General features: G+C 40.9%; 1 protein-coding gene across 1 annotated transcript; it reads right to left on the bottom strand.

Moving 5' to 3' along the window:
• Window positions 1–7625: 7625 nt before the first annotated feature.
• On the bottom strand, window positions 7626–19155 carry scamp2l (secretory carrier membrane protein 2, like). The gene is made up of 9 exons (XM_083760066.1): window positions 19035–19155; window positions 17250–17324; window positions 15796–15873; window positions 15070–15196; window positions 13879–14007; window positions 13112–13271; window positions 12731–12832; window positions 10906–11023; window positions 7626–10508 (listed from the first exon to the last, which is right to left on the bottom strand). The coding sequence occupies exons 1-9, from the start codon at window positions 19089–19091 to the stop codon at window positions 10359–10361; spliced, it is 996 nt and encodes a 331-aa protein (XP_083616192.1). The 5' UTR covers window positions 19092–19155; the 3' UTR covers window positions 7626–10358.
• Between the last annotated feature and the right edge of the window lie 1850 nt (window positions 19156–21005).

Consider the following 21005-nt stretch of genomic DNA (forward strand, 5'->3'; position numbering starts at 1 on the left):
CAAAATAAAAATTTGGTTGACAAAATCAACTATCAACTAATATCGTATAATATTTAGTTAACTAAAACTAGACTAAAGCTAAAACCTTTCAGATGGCCCATTTAAATGGTAAATGGTGCATTTATATAGTGGCGCTTTACATAGATTGTTCATTACATTCACCCATTCACACACACATTCACACACCGATGGCAGCGGAAACCATGCAAGGCACCAACTAGCACATCGGGAGCAATTAGGGGTTCAGTGTCTTGCCTTGCGGTTACCATCCGGCCACTCTACCCCTGAGCCACCAACGCCCCTTTTAAGTACCATCCGGCCACTCTACCCCTGAGCCACCAACGCCCCTTTTAAGTCATTTAGCAGTGTGCACTAGTGTGTACACTCGGTTAAGTCTCTAGTGATAACGAAGGGAGTGTATGAGATCCCAAATGTGCTAGACATAAGCGAAATAATGAATTGCATTTTTATGTATTTATTTAGGTTACGCAGTAACCGTGGTTATTTAAGTTGCACGAGCGCATGTCTAGCCAAGTTGCAATATAGCAGAAGATAAAGTAACTGAATGAGTGAGCGCATGCGTAGTCCACGCTTATATCCGGAGACCGGGTGCGTGCCTACGTCATCACACACAAGACCGAAGACCCACTCCTATCTCTCATAGAAGTGTGAGTTTATGAAAAGATGTTTCTGTGATGCGCATCAAGGAGATGCTTTACCCAAATGCACTAGACATGCGCTCCTGATACTTGCGTAACCTCCAATTTATTCGACTATGCATGCACCTCTTGGTACCACAGCACTCCAAATGCCCTTAAAACAAGGCTCCAGACATCCAAAAACAAACTGGTCAGGCTACTACTTGGCCCCACTCCCAGAACCCACCTCAACCATGCCCATTTTGATAGGCTGGAATGGCTTAGGGTTGATGACAGAGTACAGCATCTTGCAATGGGTCTGGTCTACAAGATTCACTACACCACCAAGATACCCATGACCATGTACCTGTCTAAATACCTCCTTAATGTCAACAAAGTCCACACACTCACAACATCAGAGGGAGTTCAACACACCACATGCAACCCAGATTCGGCTCAAACAAGGGATTAAATTAATTCCGCTCCTATGCCACTAAAATGTGGAACGCCCTACCAACAGGCAACAGCCATTAAAGACATGTAAATCCCTTGACTCCTTCAAAACCGCTCTCAAAAAGCACCTACAAACGGTTGCAATTCGAAAGTGGCCCCTGTAAATTAAGTCGGAGTTAGCCTGAGCTAACGTGTTAGGTTTCTGGTCTAGAGGGGCGGGTCGCAGCTCAGATTTGCGCACGCCCTGATTGGATTTCATCTATCTGTCCGTCACCCCCGGCCACTCCTCTCCCCCTAGTGCAGCGCTACGTCACATCATTTGGAGCGACGCCCACCCGGAAGGGTTGACTCCCACTTTTAGACCAGAGCGGCCAATGCGTTCCTCCAGGCTTTCAATTTTTGCACCAACAAAAATGAAAGCCTGGTACCGAGGCTAAGTCGGAGTTACCCCCACCCATTTCTCCCCATACTGTAGGCCTACATGTTTTTCCCTTTTTTAACTTTCTTTATATGATGATTTCCTGTTTGAAATATACACTTCTATAAAATAGAAGTGTATATTTGTACATCTTTAAATGTTCTGATTAATTGAAAAAGGTGGACCCTGTTGTGTAAAGTGTAAATGCTTAATCATGGATCCCCCCCCCCCCCCCCCCCAATACATTTTTAATTCCTGAAATGTACTTGTAACAGAGCATTTCTACATTGCAGTATTGATACTTATACTTAAGTAAGAGTAGTTTTCCACCACTGCTCTTTTGTAGTCGAAGGAGAGAGATTATAAACAGACTGGCTATAATCTACTTACTGTAGTTAGCTTAGCCACATAGCAGCAGCTATACATGTAGCAAAGTTGAGCTGAGCACTCAGTGTTATAATAAACATAACACAGAGATAAATAAAATATAACAATATATCCTCAGACAATGTAATATTGGGGGGGGGGGGGGGTGTATTGTCAGATATCATGAATGATGCACTCACCGCCGATGTGTTCTCCCTTTCAGCCATTTTAGGATGACAAACACGCGACAGTCGGTTGCCATGGAAACGGCAGAGGAAGGAGGAGTGGCGAACCCATAGACAAGACTAGAGTACCATCTGTTTACAATGTAGGCTACATGCTTTGGTCACACTCAACTCAACCATCATTCCTAAAGACAATACTTTTAAAGCAATTTTACTTCATTGAGCTGTTTTCAGTGCCTTAATATAATAGTATTGCATTGATTGCATTGTAACGTTTGTAACCATGTAAATTATGAATCACATTACATTCTACAAGTTAGTTACAGAAGCTAGCCTGCAGAACGTCCTAAAAAGCCAACAAATGTTAATTTGATCTTCAGTACTTTTGTACCAGTGATGTGTTTAAGATTAAATCTGGCAATTTACAATTTACAATTTAGGCATTTAGCAGACGCTCTTAATCCAGAGCGATTTACATTTAAGCAAGAACAAAAGCATGGGAATACATCACATAAAAGCATTTATCAATATCATGAAACATGCGTAAGCTAAGAAAGTAACAGTGGAATATCTATATAATGAAACTATACATACACTATACATATAAACTATACATATTTACTACTATGCTATACATATGTAGGCTACTATGGCGTGCTATAACTATATACAATACAATTATAGTGCTGTCTACATAACATGCTATAAGTCTGTGTCAAATGCTATCTAAGCCAACAGAAATGCTATCTAAGGGGTTAGGCTGCTGCTGGCTGCTGGCTGCTGCTGGCATTTCTCTGCCTCCTTGTAAATTACCTGTTTTAATCAAATTATTATTATTATTATTATTATTATTATTATTATTATTTATTTATCAATAAGCAATTCTCCAAATAGCCTACGGTAAACTATTAAACATCTATTAAACTATTAAAGTGTATGTTATCCTCTGTCCCATTCCCAGACAAGCACAACAGCACCACCAGGTGGAATAGTAGAGTAACAGCAGCCTTCATCGTAGAATCTCACATTCTCACACTTGGGGCTGGATTTTGAAGGTGCGTTTTACCATGTGGTAATACATAAATTGGCCTCGCTCTGCGCACAATCATATTATGAAAGCCTTATCGTCCCGTGTTGATCTCACACACATATGGCATACGTTCCTGAATATTTTAGCATTGTGGGAGTGTCCATATGTTAATTATTTTCGCTTCGCACAATTTGCTATTAAGCCCCTTGACCTAAAAACACTCAGCGCATAACGATAAGACGTGGGTCGGACTACCTCATAAATGCAAAAAGCACTGTTTGATTTTACACTTGAGTGGCTCTGGGAGGCTGCTGGAGTGTTGCCATGTCTGTTTATTATAAGCGGCTTCTTTTTCTGTAAAGTTGCTTGTAAATATTGGTAGTTGTACTAGTTGTGGTTGCTTTTTTTGTTTCTAAAGTGGTTATTTGGGCTTTTCTCCTAATGTTGTTTAAACCAGTGATCCTCACACAGCACATTACCATGTCAAGGATCCCCAGATGAATGCATTTGCCCAACTAAGGACAGCTAATCCAAAAATTAAATTAAAATTTTCCAAGATTACTTTTGAAAATAGCAGATCTACCAGCTCACAATGTATCACATTCATTCATTAAAACTATGAACGCTGACTGCAGGCGGATATATAATGATCATTATAACAATGTGCAAGAAAATATTTAAAAAGATGGAAGAACTTTATATTTGTGGACAATCAAAATATGTTTTTTATTTTAATGTGGTGTCATTAAAATTAATGTGGATATGGCAGACTCACTATCTAGAAAATAAAAACATGGCACTTCATTTAAAATAGGTTACAGACCCCTGTTATATGCGCTTCTTTTGGGATTATTGTTATAGAGCTATTTACTTGTTTCTATGAGACATGGCAACAGCGCTCTTTTGTGCAGTTGGTAAAATGTTGAGATTAGAAACGGCCATAATTCTTTCATTTCTCAACCTTTAAAAATAAATCTCCATAATCCTTGGGAAGTTTGCTTTCATACGCTGTATCACACCCGATTCAAGTCTTCTTCAATAAAATGCTACGAGCGAAGACCCGCAGCAGCATTCAACTCATTCCTTCATCATGACTTGAATGACATAAAATATAATAAACGTTATTTTACTGGTGTTTTTCAATAGAAGCAAATTATTTTGAGGCATAAAGGTGACAGCATGCAGTGCAATAGGAAATTTTAACCCAAATGTGACAAAGTCATGTCATGTCTTCTATGGTGCCAGCCTGAAGAAATGTACATAATACCACGACCCCCAAAGTGCGCATTCCTATGTGACATCAGCTGACTGGTAAAGAGAATAGTACGGACACGTCTCAAACACTCCTTAAACACTCCCATGACTAATTCAAGGCCGTTTTGCGCAATCCACGGGGTGTCGAAAGCGCTTCTTAACATGCCCAAAATTGCTATATGACATTCCACACGCCCCCAGCTCTAAAAACTGTAATATTATATGTAATATTATTGGAACTGGATAATCGACCTGTTGGTGTTGTGGTCGATGAGAATGTAGCACTGTAGCAGACAGGATGGTTCAAGCCTATATAGCTCAGCTCAGAGCCTTAGATATAGACAGGCTCAGCGTAGCACAAGAAGGGCATGAAATGAATATTTATAATGTTGTACCCAAACTTATACTCAGTGTTTGTGGAAAGGCCTGCTGTTGTTGCCATGGGTCATCATTCATCACCATGCCACCTTGTGGTTTTCTGTCATTTGGACAAAATGAGTGTTCAATAATATTACCAGAAACACATAAAGAGAGCTAGCCCTGATTGACTATAACAGGTGTGTGTGTGTGTGTGTGTGTGTGTGTGTGTGTGTGTGTGTGTGTGTGTGTGTGTGTGTGTGTGTGTGTGCGTGCGTGTGTGTGTGTGTACAAATGGAACCAAATGGACGGTCAGCATTTGTACACTCTCAAGAGTTAAGGTGGGACCATCCATCCATCTTCAACCGCTTAATCCGTAGTCGGGTTGCGGGGGCAACAGCTCCACCAGAGTGCTCCAGACTTCCCTCTCCAGAGCAACATTAGTGACTTCCTCCTGGGGGATTCCGAGACGTTCCAAGGCCAGTGAGTCGATGTGTTTCCAACTGCGCCTTGGTCTGCCCTGGGGTCTCCTCCCAGTGGGACGTGCATCGAGGACCTCCCTAGGGAGATGCCCGAGAGGCATCCTAACCAGATGCCAGAACCACCTAAGCTGGCTCCTTTCCAGGCAAAGGAGCAGTTAAGGTGGAATAAAACATTTGAGAACCACTAGTAGTAGGCCTATAGTTGGACTCCTAATGTGCCATAGCCTACATACATAGTGACATAGTAAATCAGTGTCATACAAGATATTTTGAAGAAAATCTGGAGACTTAGACATTCAGTAATTGGGTCTTATGATCAAAATTGTGTAAAAACAAAATCTAGAATTTGCCATGCACGGACAATACCAAATCTTTTGCCACGGACACATTTGTCCATGTATGGACATCTTTTGATGACCCCTGCATGGCTCTTCAACAGGGTCCTGTCTGAAAGTATACACATTAATGTGAATCACAACATAATAATGAAACAAACAATGTTACATTTAAAACACTGCTGAATTTTTTTGACAGGAAAACGGGAGAGAGATGGGGGGATGACATGCGGTAAAGGCCGTGTCGGGTCCGGGAGTCGAACCCGCGGCACACTGCGACTGGATCACCAGTCCGGTGCCCAGACCGTTACGCTACGGCCTGGGCCACTGCTGAATTGATATGGTCTTTTTTTTTGTCTTTTTACGAATAAAAAGAAGGGGAAAGAAAAATACTGCTGATATGAATCCATCAAATCCATACTTACATAAAGAAGCACTGTCTACAGTATGGAACTTTCCTCTTCTACCCCGGATTTGAAAGAGGTTCCTGCGCTGACATTTTTACCATTGAGCCAATAGGAGCCTGCCCTATACAAGTCCCCGTTTCATCTCTCTCTCTCAGCTATACAATATGACTATGTAGTTCATCTCTCACTCAGCTAAGGGGTCCCTGCTTCATTTCTTTCTCAGCTATGGGGTCCTTGGCCTGAAGAATACATTGACGAACCCTGAGTCAAAATGAGTCATACTATTGGTCAGTTACTATTAGTAGGCCATGTAGCCTACATCACATAAATTGTAAACGAGTTAATATTTAGACAAAATGTTTGATTTACTAGACAATAAGCCTAATACACAACAGAACATGCATTAAATAAATCTGATTCCATTTGTACAGTGTCAGAGTTAAAGCACTCAAGATTTTACTGTATTTAGCCTATATTATGTAACGTTATCATGAATTTCACATACTCATACTATTTGGTGGTGGCCCATTCATACAGCTTATGGCTTTAATTTGTGGTGAAAAACCTGTATCGGTATGGGAAGGGTTCCAAAACCTTCTAGAAACCTGGCCGTACTGATACAGGAGCACACACACCATACACGTTTGGGCACCACATTGTTTCTATTTTTGAAATAGTAATAGTAAAAATAGCCAATCTACATCAATATGTTGTGAGCTTGGCTATTTTAATTGCTATTGGTTTTTCAAAATGGTCTTTGGTATGACCGAACCCCGACCTCCCAGTCTTAGGGCAGACACTCTGACCGAATGACCACTGAGAATTCTGTTCTTTACCATGACTTGTTTTCTGGTCACATCCTGCGTCCAGTACTGTACTATTATCTGTAATAATTTGTCATGGAGTTTTTTGAACAATCAGGAATTGTTGAGGAAAGAGTCGTAGAAAATATTCTAGGATACCCTTTTTTAACCCATTAAAAACCCATTCTAAATCAGTAGTTCTCAAACCTTTTCATGCCAAGATATGTGTTTTAAGTGATGTGAGAAACACACAACACACACACACACACACCAAAGTTTTAATGGGTTAATGTACATGATATCATGGGGAGAAGTACATATACGGTATAGCTCTGCCAACCAGTGTTGTACTACTACTTTTAGAAGTGGGGGGGACACCCCATAAGACGTGCGTGAACACATGCGCATGCATTTGCTTGCGTGTGCATACTGCATAGACATGCACTATAAAAGATGCAGACATGTGTATAGCCTATTTAGAAACAGGGTTTAAATGCTTAATCGTATATCCAAAAGACCAAAACAGTAAATGAGAACCACGGTTTTTCCACCACTGCTCAAAAGTGTACTCAAGTACAGAACTTGAGTAAAATGTTTCCACTAGTGTACTTAATCTAAGGTTGAGTTATATCAGCCAGTACAGTATACAGTGACATGTTGAGTGACCTCCTCTGCAGGCTGTATAACAAAGTTCATATAATAACAGGATCAAATACAATAAAACAATGACAAACATTAAAACAGCAGCAAACAAATGTGCCCTTTAACCTGAAACAGTCAACGTGCCGCAGAATATATTCTGGACTTGTATACCTGGAACTGTGCCACGGCACCCACTTCCAGAAACACCACCTTACAGTATACATTTTAGACGGATGAATAAAAAAACATGAGAACTTCTTTCAGCTCCTTCAATTTGCTCACATCATTTTTATTTTGTGAATATTTACAATGTCTAACCCCGTCATATAACTTAATCCCTCTTTACAAAAGTTAAATCTACAGCAGCATTAAATACATACATACACACACGTACAGTTACCCTATCATCTATCATAAGAAAGCTCAATATTAATAATCATCAAAAACAATACAGTGTAATGTTACAAGAAACAACGCAATACAGTGTCTACACTTTGCTGCCAAAACATTTGAAATAAACATTTCTTCATTTGAGCGTCTTAAGACTTCTTCATCTATTCCATTGTAATGATGATTAAACAGTAAAAAAATAGATAAGAAAAACCTTCAACCCTTCACCAATAATCAGATAATCATTTACAGTATAATACAGTTGGGAGGATCTGTTTTTTTGCCAGACAGTGAGCGATACATTCAGACGTATGTAATTCTTCATATCAGTATATCAGTAGTGTAACTTCATTTGTAACTGAAGTGTTCTCTGTGATATTCACTTCAAAGCGGTTTTCTGTCCACACCCTGTAACATTTGTTCCCATTAAAAAACTGATTCTTATACAGAGTTCCAAATGACATTGGAGCAGTGGTTTTCAACCCTTTTTCATACCAAGGTCCATTATTTATTAGGCATTTAAGACAAAGGCCACCATTTGATGAGATTTGGCCTCTCAGACCCCAAACTAAAGAATATTTTGTTATCGGACATCGGTTCCATGCTGTATTGATGTTGTACCATAGGAAAGCTAACGGGAAAATTATCAAAATAACAATTCTTCTACATTCTCTAATTGTGTAGACCTTATACATTAAGTAATGCTGATGTTTAACAATGTTTAACTATTCAGAACATAAAATCCACTTGATTTCATTTTACATTTTAAAAATTGAAAAATGTACGATGTGGTTACCAACTCCACCATTTAGCTGGTGACCATCTGGACCCTAGGACCACTGGTTGAAAACCACTGACATAGACAAAAGTTTTCAAGTGTGCGTGTATGGATTTAACTGTTACAGTGTAGTGGTGGCTGCCAAAACACAAAATATTAGTACACATTACAATAAGGGATTAATTATTTGCTGCAGCGAAATGTAGAAAATAGAATGCAAGTTGAGTACCAAAAGAGAGAATATAGTGTGTGCCGAATGCTTAAAATGGATGATGACAGTGATAAAGGTTTAAAGGGTCAACCTCACCATTAAAAGGTATGTGAAAGTAATCGGTGTCATAGAGCGAGCTAACCTAAAACTCTAGTTTCATAGCGCCGGTTTTCACTCATCTGTAAGCCAATAAATATAGGCCTATAGAAGAGTGAAAAGATAGAAACATTGTAAAGGCTATGTTTGCATTAGCCTCAAATTATCGTTGCTGTCGGTAAGATACTTCGTCACACAATAGTAGCAGAAATAACCGTCATCATGCAACACATTTTCAGCTTGTTAGATGTGCAATTTTTTTAATTTGAATTCCGAAAAATTCTGGACAAAATGAGGTTTCCACCCGACAGCAAGGATCCTATCCAATTGGGGGTATTGCTCATAGATATAAGAGTATATTTAAGTGGTACTTGAAGTACAGTATGCTACTTCCATGTTCACAGCCACCTACTTCACTGGGGGGGGGTGCAGTGTACTTCCTGTTCAGTGTTTCACATGGAGGCAGGTGTCACCTCACCATTCATTGAAATGTTGCTTCTATAGAGCATCAAAGTATGACGTCATTTACACATCCTACCTGAGTCGCATTTCCCCCCCACATTCTGTGTCTATATTTTTTTTAATATTGCGTCAAATAAGAACTGTGTTCCAAAAATAAATGATCCTGGGCAGTTTCACTCATATGAAGAACCAACTGACTGCCGCCAAATTAGTTATATTTTCGCCAGAAACAGACTGTATCAAATATGATTGTCTGACTATCATAAACGATACAGGGCCACCTCCCCCACAATATCGCCAAAACAGTTTTTTCTTTCTTTTTTTTGGACCACAATGCTTATATGAGACCATTCTAAGGTGACCCAATGTTATTCTCCATAGAGAAACTACTTCCACGACCCAGGAGATGAGCGAGTCACGTCAGGACATCTGTGCGCTATACATTTTTCCTATATAGTGGTGCCATCCATAGCCCCAGCCAGTATCTTCCTATAGTGGTGCCATCCATACCACACAGCCAGCATGGGCATACATTATATGTTTTGATGATGTACATCATCTTTACAGAGAGTGAGAGCTCACAGTCCTAATACTTTTTATCTTACATTTGTATTCAGTAACCAACAGGAATGACAGGAGTCATTCCAGTTCAGACATGCAGCTAATGGCTAGCCTTACTACATATTATTTAATTTAAAAATATTTTACAGAGTTGGTTCCGTTGAGTGGTCAAATGCAAGCATTAATGGCTTCTCCAGTAACCCCCCCTTTGAATTGAACTGAATTGATCTGAAAAGTACAAATTACAGAATTTCGAAGACGACATCTTTCCTTGATCATAAATGGCTCCTTTTCCCGTCACCTCAATAAATAAGTAAACTCCAGATCTAACAGAAAAGCTACCAAAGGGTATTGGAACATGGCAGGAGTGGTCTATAAATCTACAAAATGAGAGTAGACTTTTTACTGGTGTCTCTGGAAGTCTCCCTGGGCAGCAGTGGAGGTGTGTATGGGTTCCTCTGGAAGTCTCCCTGGGCAGCAGGGAAGGTGTTTACGGGTTCCTCTGGAAGACTCCCTGGGCAGCAGTGGAGGCAGCGCTGGTCGCAGCTGACTGGAACGCTCCGTTCGTTAGAACGCCCACGCTGAACTCCTGCTGGGCTTTGGTGAAGCTGGCCCCGGTCCTCCGGTATTTAGAGTGGACCTGGAGTAAAGATTATTTAGGGAGTTTAGAGTAAGATTAAGGTATATAGAGTGGATCTGGAGTAAAGACTATTTAGGGTATTTAGAGTAAAGGGTAAGGTATTTAGAGTGGACCTGGAGTAAAGAGGAAGGTATATGGACCTGGAAAGGATAAAAAAGGAATTGGGAGTGGCAGTGTTGACCAAAATTGCCACCGATTGACAATTACCCAGAATTCACACCACGCGCTCTGAGAAAGCACCGAGGTTCAATGCAATGTCTAAGGAGAGGTAGGTGTGTAATCTATCAAGAAGGAGAAGCTAACTTATAATAATTATTTCTCACCAATCATCAAGATATGCAGATCTAGACTGGACAAAATGTAAAACTCCATTCCAAAGTACTTTCTAACGCCTTACCATCTTCAGTAGGATCACTCCCAGGACAGCGTTGACGGTGAAGAAACCAGCCACTACCATCATGACCACGGCCACAGCCAGGTTAGTACGGACCATGGAGATTGCTGCGATCCATCCACTGTAAACGACACAGGCATAATCTGAACAACACCCTTTCCTTTCCAATGTTCATTTCACATTAACATAGTGTTCAACAAGCCTTTCCCATGTTCAATCATTTCACATCAACAGATTGTTCAACAAGCCTTTCTATGTTCATTTCACATCATCAACATAGTATTCAACAGGCCTTTCTATGGCATTCAAATATAGCATGGAAGAAGCTGACTGCATGGAAACAAAGACATTGCAACTTCAAAATGGAGCACACACTCTCTAGCCAATCAATCATTGAATTGGCTCGAGAAACACAATAATAATAATAATGAAGTTTGAAAGGTTGAATGAGGGTCTGTTGGATGGAAAAGCCAACCTAAATGAAGAGAGATAGAACCCGAAGAGAGAGAGAGGTTCCACACACTTACAAAGTAGCCCCCCAGCCCAGACAAAAAGCACAGCATCAAACTAGGGCGGTTGGAATCTGTCAAAGAGATGGCAAGAAAAGAGAGACAGGACAGGGTGCAGACAGACAGGTATATGAATAAAGAAACCCACATGTACTGTATACCCACATAAACTTACTCAAAGCTAAATGTCCAACATTTCTTAAATAGCTAGCTATCCACTCAGTCACAAGCATCAACTCATTGACTGCCATAGACAAATATATCCGTCATTAGGTGTTTTCAGTATTTACGATAGAGGGCTCTCTTCCACAAACTGTGAGTGATCCTAGGACTTCCGAAGAACAGTACATCAGGAAATAAAATGATCTAAAAACAAATCCAACCCGGTCCGATCTAATGTTAAAGGATCCATTTATAAAAAATACAAATAAAAGATAATAATAAAACTGTGTTTTTAATGAGAACAAGCTATATTCGACTGCCAATAACGAAGCATCGTAATGACACACTTACTGCCGATAAAAAACTAAATACTTCAGCACTTGCCATAGAGCACCAAGTAGGTAACGATAGAAGTTGGAGATCCATGCCCCACCCGGCTATGCAATACCCGTTGTACCCGTGTCAGAGTACCCATTCCACCGATCTGTCTGTGTCCCTGTTATGCCCATATATGGAGATTTCTGTAGCCGTCTCTGTGTTCTGTCATTCCTATGGAGTTCTGTGTCAGGCATGGCCAAAAATTGTGTGTTGTGATGTCAGAACAGCCTGCTCCATATATGGAGCCTGGGCAGGGGGCCTGTCCAGAGCCCGGGCAGAGGCCTTTTGTGGCGGTTCTGGACAACCGGGGATCCGACCGACTCGACACCGGGCACTGGACTCCCTGTGGGGGTGTGGAATGAGTGTGTCGAATTTGAAGTCGGTAGTAAACGTACACATGTGACAGATGTACCCACGTACAGAGACTTGGTGCATTTATAGATAGATTATTATTATTATTATTTCGACCCTTGGTTCTCTAGTTATGGTCTGTTGAAAAAAGAATATCTGGCCAAACAATGGCGAGGAAAAGAAGAGAGGCGAGATAAAGGGGTTTTAGCAAATCCACAAACACTGAAGTCAACGGTGACTGACTGAGATTTTGCGATCACATGATCTCCTGTTTGCGTGAGGGTTAAATGGTGACTCATAGGTTAGCGAAGAGTGTAACTTAGCGAACAAACTAAAAACACACAACAGACGTCCAAAGACAGCTTTGGCTGTGAATGAGTTGACAGGACATTCAGACTTTAGAGAGATATTTGGGTCGTCTCACTGACCTGTTGCCCCACTTGGGAATCCCCACAGTCTGGATGATGTACACCGCTACTTGGAAGAAGAACACAAAGAAGAAGAAAAAGAAACTGAAGGAGCTGTCAGACCTGAGGAGGAAAAGAAAACAACAAAGAAAGGCATGTCAGTATTGTATAATAGTAGTGTTGATTTTGAATACATTTTCATTTAGTCATATTTTAGTCACATCAAAACTTTTAGTTTTAGTTGACTAAATATAACATTTTAGATGACTAAATCTACAGTTGATTTTGTTGACTAAAATGTATGTTTTTATTTTACACTTGATTGCATGCTGAAAATAGCTGATCTACAAGCTCACAAAGTGTCGCACTGAGATGTTATGCAATGCTAACAGAGTGACTGACCTGAAGGCCTTATAGACTGGCCTATACCAACAGACGAAGGAGACGGGGGCGAACAGGATGAACCACAGGATAGACAGGCCGAAATCCACACCATACTGAGAGTCTGCCGTGAAGTAAGACAGGCACGCCAGGATGTTCAGGAACAGGGTGGCGCAGTGGACTGTGGAGACACACAGGAAACAAAGAGTTAACACGGGAAACTCAGGGTTAGTTGTAATATACATTGGAAGTGTTTCTACAGCTCAAGGGTTAGTTGTAATATGCATGCATGCAATTTAAAACACACAATGGTAAACATACGACACAGACACACTTGATCACACAATGATCCCCTCAAGTTCCACATCCGAGACAAAATGCACACTGCATGGACGAGTCTAAAAACGCCTTCTAATTTTGATATTTATATTTCTCAGCCTCCTAAACAGATGACATAAAAAACCTCTTTCAATTTCCTTTTATTATCTTTTTAATGAACATTAGGAGAAATTACAGTAATAGCCAAAGGTGCAAGCTCCTCTTACATGCTTTTTTATTGTCTCCATCTGCTACAAAGGCTAGTAAATGCTGTATAGCAACATCTAAAATTCTGTTCCCAGCTTGAAAAGTATAACAAGTAAACAAGTTACAGGCCTAAATGGTTTAATGAAGTAACATACGTGTGTGTGTGTGTGTGTGTGTGCCTTAGTGACGAGTGATTTGGTTGTTCAACGTGACTCTGTTTTCTTGTTAAAGTTCTCAGTCTGAGATCTTTGCTCCATACGTACACATCCAGAGGTAGTACATTCTCCTGCAGATCTTGCGGTACTCCTCAGGAATGTCCTCATCAAAGTCCTGATAGAAGCACGGGTTCACAGGGAAGAACTTTGGGAGCGGCGGCCAGTTGTTTTCTCGGGCTGCAGCAGAAAAGGGGTTCACAAATTAATCGACAGATTAGTCAGCCGACTCTTCACAACAGGGCAACTGACTGAATAACATTACACTACTTACAGTATGTTTGTTGGATGTGTAACGTTATGATATATACACCTCATAATTGCCTGTAAGTAAGTTATTATTCAAATCAGTGTTTGTTCTTGCATAAAGTGATTTATAGAACTTGGTGATTCACTTGAGATTTCAGCTGTAGGTGAACTCTGACCTTTTGTATAAAGTGAGTTGAAGTAAATGTGAGCATTGATGTAAATGCTCACATGAAGGCTCATAGCCAAAATACGTAAGCGTTCATATATTGGTGTGTTCCAAATGTGAGTGCTTTTTATATAGCCAATCTACAAGCTCACAACGCATTGTAAATAGCCTATCTACAAGCTCACAACGCATTGTAAATAGCCGATCTACAAGCTCACAACGCATCATAAATAGCCGATCTACAAGTTCACAACACATCGTAAATAGCCGATCTACAAGTTCACAACACATCGTAAATAGCCGATCTACAAGTTCACAACACATCGTAAATAGCCGAACTACAAGTTCACAACACATCGTAAATAGCCGATCTACCGGAACATGTGCGTTCCTCTGCCATGCACGTGCACACAGCATTACATTGACAGAAAACTGCCCAATGATAGAACAGCAGAATTTTCTATAAATTGGTAACTGCTAATGACTGAACTTCTCACACTATCTCGATTAACAATTATTAACTATTAACATCCCTACCCAGCACACATGCTGAGCTCCGCTGCGTTTTTTCCTTTGCCCATCACTGGTTGTTGAATATAATAATAAAAATAATAACAACAACAATTCTTTTTTAACACTACTTTTCCCGGGGAATTCTTCAAAATAAAGGCACTAGAGTCCCAGCAGATATGGCATATTTTACTCTGAAAAGACTCTCCTTCCGTTCCCCCCCAAAATCGGGAGGCATAATCCTCCGTTGTTACCTCACGCTGGTCACACAAAACTCTCTCTATAAAACCATCAAAATGCTAATGTGTGAAACTCACAACCGGGTAGTCCTGTCCGGGAGGCAATGTTTTTTAGTTCCTGCTCCTTCCTGTCCAGCTCAGCAGCTTTCTTCTCTAGCTCCTCCTGCTGTTTGAGGAGGGTGGCCTGGGCTGCTGCCGCAGTCGCCTGCATGGTGGAGAATGAAGAGAATTCATTTAGTTTAGGAAGGTGGCCTGGGATGCAGCCGCAGCACACTTTAGGGTTAACAGCACTACGTCCTCACCTTAACCACTAACATAATTATGGCTCAACGGAGCAATTCAGATCCTGTTTTCTTTATTAGACATGAACGACATGAAGTCAACCTGTGACTGTTCTGTTCATTTAGCAGACGATTCAGCTCTCCTAGACTCACACCATGACTAGTCACAGGTCAGGGAAAAAAAGTGCTTAGTGCAGAACTCACTCAAATAATTTCATCTGCCACCATCACAAAATATGTGATGATTATATGATTGTGAATCGTGAATCTTTTAATACATAATATTAAAATACCTTTCATTGTTATTTGTCTGTAATTTTGCATTGTCCCCCAAAAAAATGCTATTAAAGCAAGTTTACATCATACCAAATTATATGAAATAAAAACGTCACAATATTAATTTAGCCTGAATGACCCATTTGACCCACTGCACAAACGTATTGTGACCGCTAATCTAAGAAAAATGGACACATTCATGTATAAACTCACACCTCCATCATACGTGTGTCTGTGTGCATCTCACCTGTATACTACTGGGCTCCATAGATGCCTGTAACACAGCTGGTTGAGAGATGGGGATGGTAACGTCGCTGTGGAGTGCCTGAGGACACATTATATACATATTTGTAATCAGGGATGTGCAGTGGATCTTTTCACTAGTGGGTTTATGTTGCGTGCACGAGCTTGTGAGCGATACTTATTTATTAACCCACAAAATACTGTATATCAAAATTTATTCCATTTACTTGCATAATAGGGAAACTTTAGTGTTGTCATAATTATGCATTTACCTTGCAAATGTAACCTCTGTAATTTAATTAGTTCATGAATCCACCAGCCACTGTTATGATGTAATATCCAACTCTTTAGACTGCTTCAGACATCTACAGTACAGTAGGCTACTTAGCAGGTTGACACAATGTACCGTTTCCATTGATATGCATCCAATGTCGGTCATTCCTATTGTTTCAACCTGTGAAACTTATATGCGCACTCGGGACCACTTGGCAGATGTTGTGGTAGTGTGAATGATGCGTACCGTTCCCGGGAGCGGATCGCCCAACCGTCCCCGGGACCGCATGGGGTCTCTGGACCGTTGAAGTGTATTCAGATACGGATTGTTCCAATGTGAATGCATGCAGTCGAGGGGCCAAGCGTCAACAAAAAAAAACACAGCCTCTGCACGATGCGTAACACCAGCGCATTTCTCAACGCCGCCCTTCTCCTGTTGAATCTGCTTATACGCGCAGCACCGCGCTGATCTTATTCTGCGGACTACACGTGGCTCTTGGGCTTTGCTTGGCACAGTTTCCAAAGTAAAACAAAATAATAATAATGCTAAAGTAGAATCCATAGCAAACTAATACACTGGAGCACAGAACTGACTGACACAGTGAATAGCAGGCAGGCTGACAGTGAAGTAGTATAGCGGCAAAAAGCCAAAGAGGCAATGCAATTCAGTGTGTCTGGATTTATTTGAGACAATGTCGCACAGTTGATGGTCAGTGTCCGTGCGCGCCAGCCATCAAGCACACCGTCATCAAGAGGATTAAAGTGTGTTATGCAAGTGTACCCGGGTGCGCTGTTGAATCTCGGGCAATGTGAATCATGGCCATCGGGGACCAGGCAACCGTATTCGGAAACGGTTCCAATGAAACGGATTCAGTCCGTCTCAGTGTGAATCCCCTATATGTGTCGATCGGCAGGTTTTGTTAGCGAGGTGCAAAAACTGAAAGGCTGTGCGGGCTTGTGTGCATCTTCAAAGTACCAGGGCGGGGCCCTGGATAGCCCTACCGACCAGTATTGCATGCTGGTGTGAATGAAGAGTATCTGTAACTTACTGGTTAAACATTCTTGAAATGCCTGTATACCAAAAATCATAATAAACAGATGTTTAAAAAAAAAAGAGAGAAGGTATTGCTGTATCAAATCAAAATGTGAAAGCAAGCGGTATTAAAGTAAGTGCGGTAGCCTCACCATTTCTCCAGCGGAAAAAGGGTTGAACTCTCCCACATTTTCGATCCCTTTGGTGGCTTGTGTGACTGAGGCATCCTGAAGATGGAACATAAGCAGACTTCATTCAGTATTATGATTCTGTATTTAATGGAGGTTGTGGGCCTTTCTCTTCAACCCTTTTCATAACAAGGCCCATTATTAATGTGGCATTTGAGCTACGGACCACCATTTGATTTGCAATGATTCCATGCTGCTGTATTAATGTGGTACCCTAACCCTCGAAGAGAAAGAGGCAAAAGTTGATCAACATAACAATTTTTCTACATTCTCTAACTGTGTAGACTAAGTAATGCAGATGCTTAACAATAATTTAACTCGATCTCAAGATTTCTCAAGTTAAAGCTCTAATAAGAGTACATGTGGTTACCAACTCCCCATCCTTTAGCTGCATGGGGACCACCTGGAACCCCCTCAAGGACCCTGGTGGTCCCAAAGTTGAGAACCCATGCTTTACTTGGTTAGCAGCTCCCAATTTTGAGTGATTGATTAACAGTTTGCAGAATGACAGTACATTTCAAGTACAACTCAATACAAAAACTATTAACTGTGAGTGGACGACACCATAAAGCATTACACTTGTTTACAATAGGGCCCACCATTTTCAATTCATCAAATCATTTAGAGACGTACGAATATACACAACCATATAGTAAAAAATAAATCATCATAGGAGGTAAAAAGGGAAAAGAAACATATACAGTGAGGGGAAACAGGGGTGGGGGGGGATTCAGATTTTACGGGGGCCAGTTTTGAATTGCAGCCGTCCCTAGGTGCCCTCTGAGAGCAGTTTTGAAGAACAAGAAAGAAAAGCTGGAAACAGGTTTGTGTGTGTGTCTTTTAGCCATTTTATGGCTCAGGGGCAGGGCACGGAGGGCAGGGTGCTTTAATAACTTGTTTTCCAGCAAACAAAGACTATTCTTCCTTTAAGGCAAATGTTAAAATAAAGTATACATTGCCTTTTATCCCCAACAGCCATTTGTTCAGAAAACAACAGGAATTATCACCTATTTAGGTCACTGCTGCAACAGAGCCCATGGTTTCACAGTAGGCCTATATGGTGCTTATTGTTCCTTTTAGTTAAGATGTTTATAAACTAAACATGTCTATCATATCTGCTACCTGGCAACATTAGAGCAGTGGTTCTCAACAAGTGGTCTGGGGACCACCGGACCTGAAGCTTGACGGGGTTCCACTCCAGCCTCCAGGTGGTCCCCAGCAAATTGGAGATTTGGTAACCAAATGGACCCTTATAGATCTTTAACCCTTACGGGTCCACCAAAATGTTTTGGGTCTGAGAGACTAAATGTCGTCAAATGGTGGTCCTCGGCTCAAATGCCCAATCAATTAATGGACATTTATGAAAAAGGTTGAATGAAAACCACTGCAAGCTGCCTACAAGCTGTTCATTCATGAAAACATGCAAACCGTAAACAGTATGGTGATGATCAAGTTCGATCCCCATTATAAGGGGCCTATACAATAACTACTTGCGCAGGTAATGGTATACGTCTTGCACCAAGTCAACGTGTCATTCTACATTGGTCTAAAAAGAGCTATAATTGGATGAATATACCTGTCGATCATTATCAGCGCGTCGATTACAGGAAACTGCTGCTAAGGAAAGGAAAGGCCAAACCTTAACCCAGACAACCAACCAAACAGGTTCTGGTCAAACAATAATAGTATCTTTTACACTGTTTTTAAGCTAAAACAGCGCTTTAAATAACAGCTTTAAGTTGAACTGACCTGGAACGGGTTGACGTCCACGGGATCCACGAAGGGGTTGCTGTCATATTCAGACATGTTTGTGTTTTAATGGAGATATAAACAGACCCTGTGCTGTGAGTGATGTGATGTGATGTCTCTGGAGACTAGAGAGTGCTCAGAGCCGATACCGAGCTGTGTGACGCGAGCTCAGCTGCTCACTGCGCGTGCGCAACTGAAGAGGTGGGCGCGTCACTGATGGGGGTGTGTCCATTTTCAATTCAAAGGAGCTTTATTGGCATGAGAAAACACACGTTACAGCAGTGGTGGAAATTACTAAGTACATTTACTTATAGTAATTTAGTAATAAAAACTACTTAAAAGTACTTGAGTAAATGATTTACTCAAGTACTTTTTTATTTTAATTTTGAGGCATTTGTACTTTACTTACTACGGCTATTTTTTGTGAAAATACTTGCTGTAGGCTGAAAAGGCTTTAGTAAAATGGACCTGGGTTAAACTGTTGAGATAATAAATATTCATATCAAGCCTAAATCGGTAGGTCTATACAATGTCGGTGGTGAGTCATAATTTATTACCACAATTCCTACTATGATTAACTAATCTTGAATCCCCCCCACCACCCCACCCCATTTTCCCTCACTGTATATTGTATCTTTTCCCTTTTTTGCTTCCCATATGATGAATTCCTGTTCTGTTCTTTAGCTACATAGAAATGTCTATTTGTATGTCTATAAATGTTTGTATGTCTTTAAATGTTTTGATGAATTGAACAATGTGGACCCTGTTGTAAACAAGTGTAATGCTTAATTGGGTCGTCCACTCACAGTTGACAGTCTTTGTATTGAGTTTGTGCTTAAAATGTACTGTAAATTCTACAAACTGTTAATAAATATTTCAATCAATCAATCAATCTGTCAAGACATCCTCCGCAGGTGATTCTGTGTTGGAGTTTGGAAGCACTCGTTTTTTTTAAGGGGTCACGCTGCTGCCTCCTGCATTATGTGCAAATGTGAAACAGGTGGTACGCAGGGCCGTTCAGTGACTTTGACGAGCGCTTCCAAACTCCAACACTTAGAAAAATAATCACTTGACTTGAACAGAATTTCTTGACAGAAAGTAGCTCATAACATGTCTACAGTGGATTTTTATGACACAAAAGCGCAGCAGATTGAAAGAGGATAATTCAAGCTTGGCCTAGAGCTGCAATGTTGGTATGGTGAGTTAAATGTGAGTTAAATGTCGTTTAATACAAGCAGATCGCAAACGCAAATTGGATAAATGGGGAGTCAATGGAGGGTATTGCAACTCTAGATTCATCCCATTATAAAAAAATCTAGAGTTGCAAATTGCGGCTAAGCTTAAAGACCACATGTTGAAATGACAAGGGATGACTATTTCACTATAAATGGGGGCGTTGCTGAAAACGAGCATAGGTTTGTGCTCGGCTACTACCCTGGGTAAATAAAGACAAGAAAAAGAAAACTACAGCCACACTGTGAAAGGACCACACAGGCCCCTTTTCCACCAAAAGAACTTCGGTTCAGAACCAGTGCCGTTCCGAACCTTGGTGCTTTTTGCGAACCGGTCGTGAACCGGCCGGTTCATTTGGTGGCGCTATTATGCGCCCCGAGGGCGTTGCACAACACAAACAGTATCCACGAGGTTGTGATGTCAAGGTTACAAGTTATTATAACGCCCCGCAAGTCTCTGGATTCTGGATCGCGATGCATCCGTATACGTTTGGATCGTTTCATGTTTGCGTTGGCAATTAATGTAAACGTATTTTTGTTCAAAGACATCTGTTGCGTGTGTCACTGTGTCTGCGACGTCCTCCCAAGTTCCAACCCACTGACAAGTTCCAACCTACTGACACACCCACTTATATCGTCTCGGTTCACAAAGCGCTGCGTGCAATTACAAAGCTGAACCACCGTTTTGTGGTTCACATTGGGAACGAACGTTTATGGTTCGGAACCCACTCATTTTCAG

Source organism: Protomyctophum parallelum, assembly GCF_964188405.1.
Source record: "Protomyctophum parallelum genome assembly, chromosome: 2".
NCBI classification, from domain to species: domain Eukaryota; kingdom Metazoa; phylum Chordata; class Actinopteri; order Myctophiformes; family Myctophidae; genus Protomyctophum; species Protomyctophum parallelum.

Coding starts and splice junctions, on each gene's coding strand:
- scamp2l (XM_083760066.1), bottom strand. CDS start 19,091: ATGTCTGAATATGACAGCAACCCCTTCGTGGATCCCGTGGACGTCAAC. Junction 15,197..15,795: donor TGGAGCCCAGTAGTATACAG/GTGAGATGCACA, acceptor TCCACCATGCAG/GCGACTGCGGCAGCAGCCCA. Junction 10,509..10,905: donor GAGTGATCCTACTGAAGATG/GTAAGGCGTTAG, acceptor TCTTTACTCCAG/GTCCACTCTAAATACCGGAG.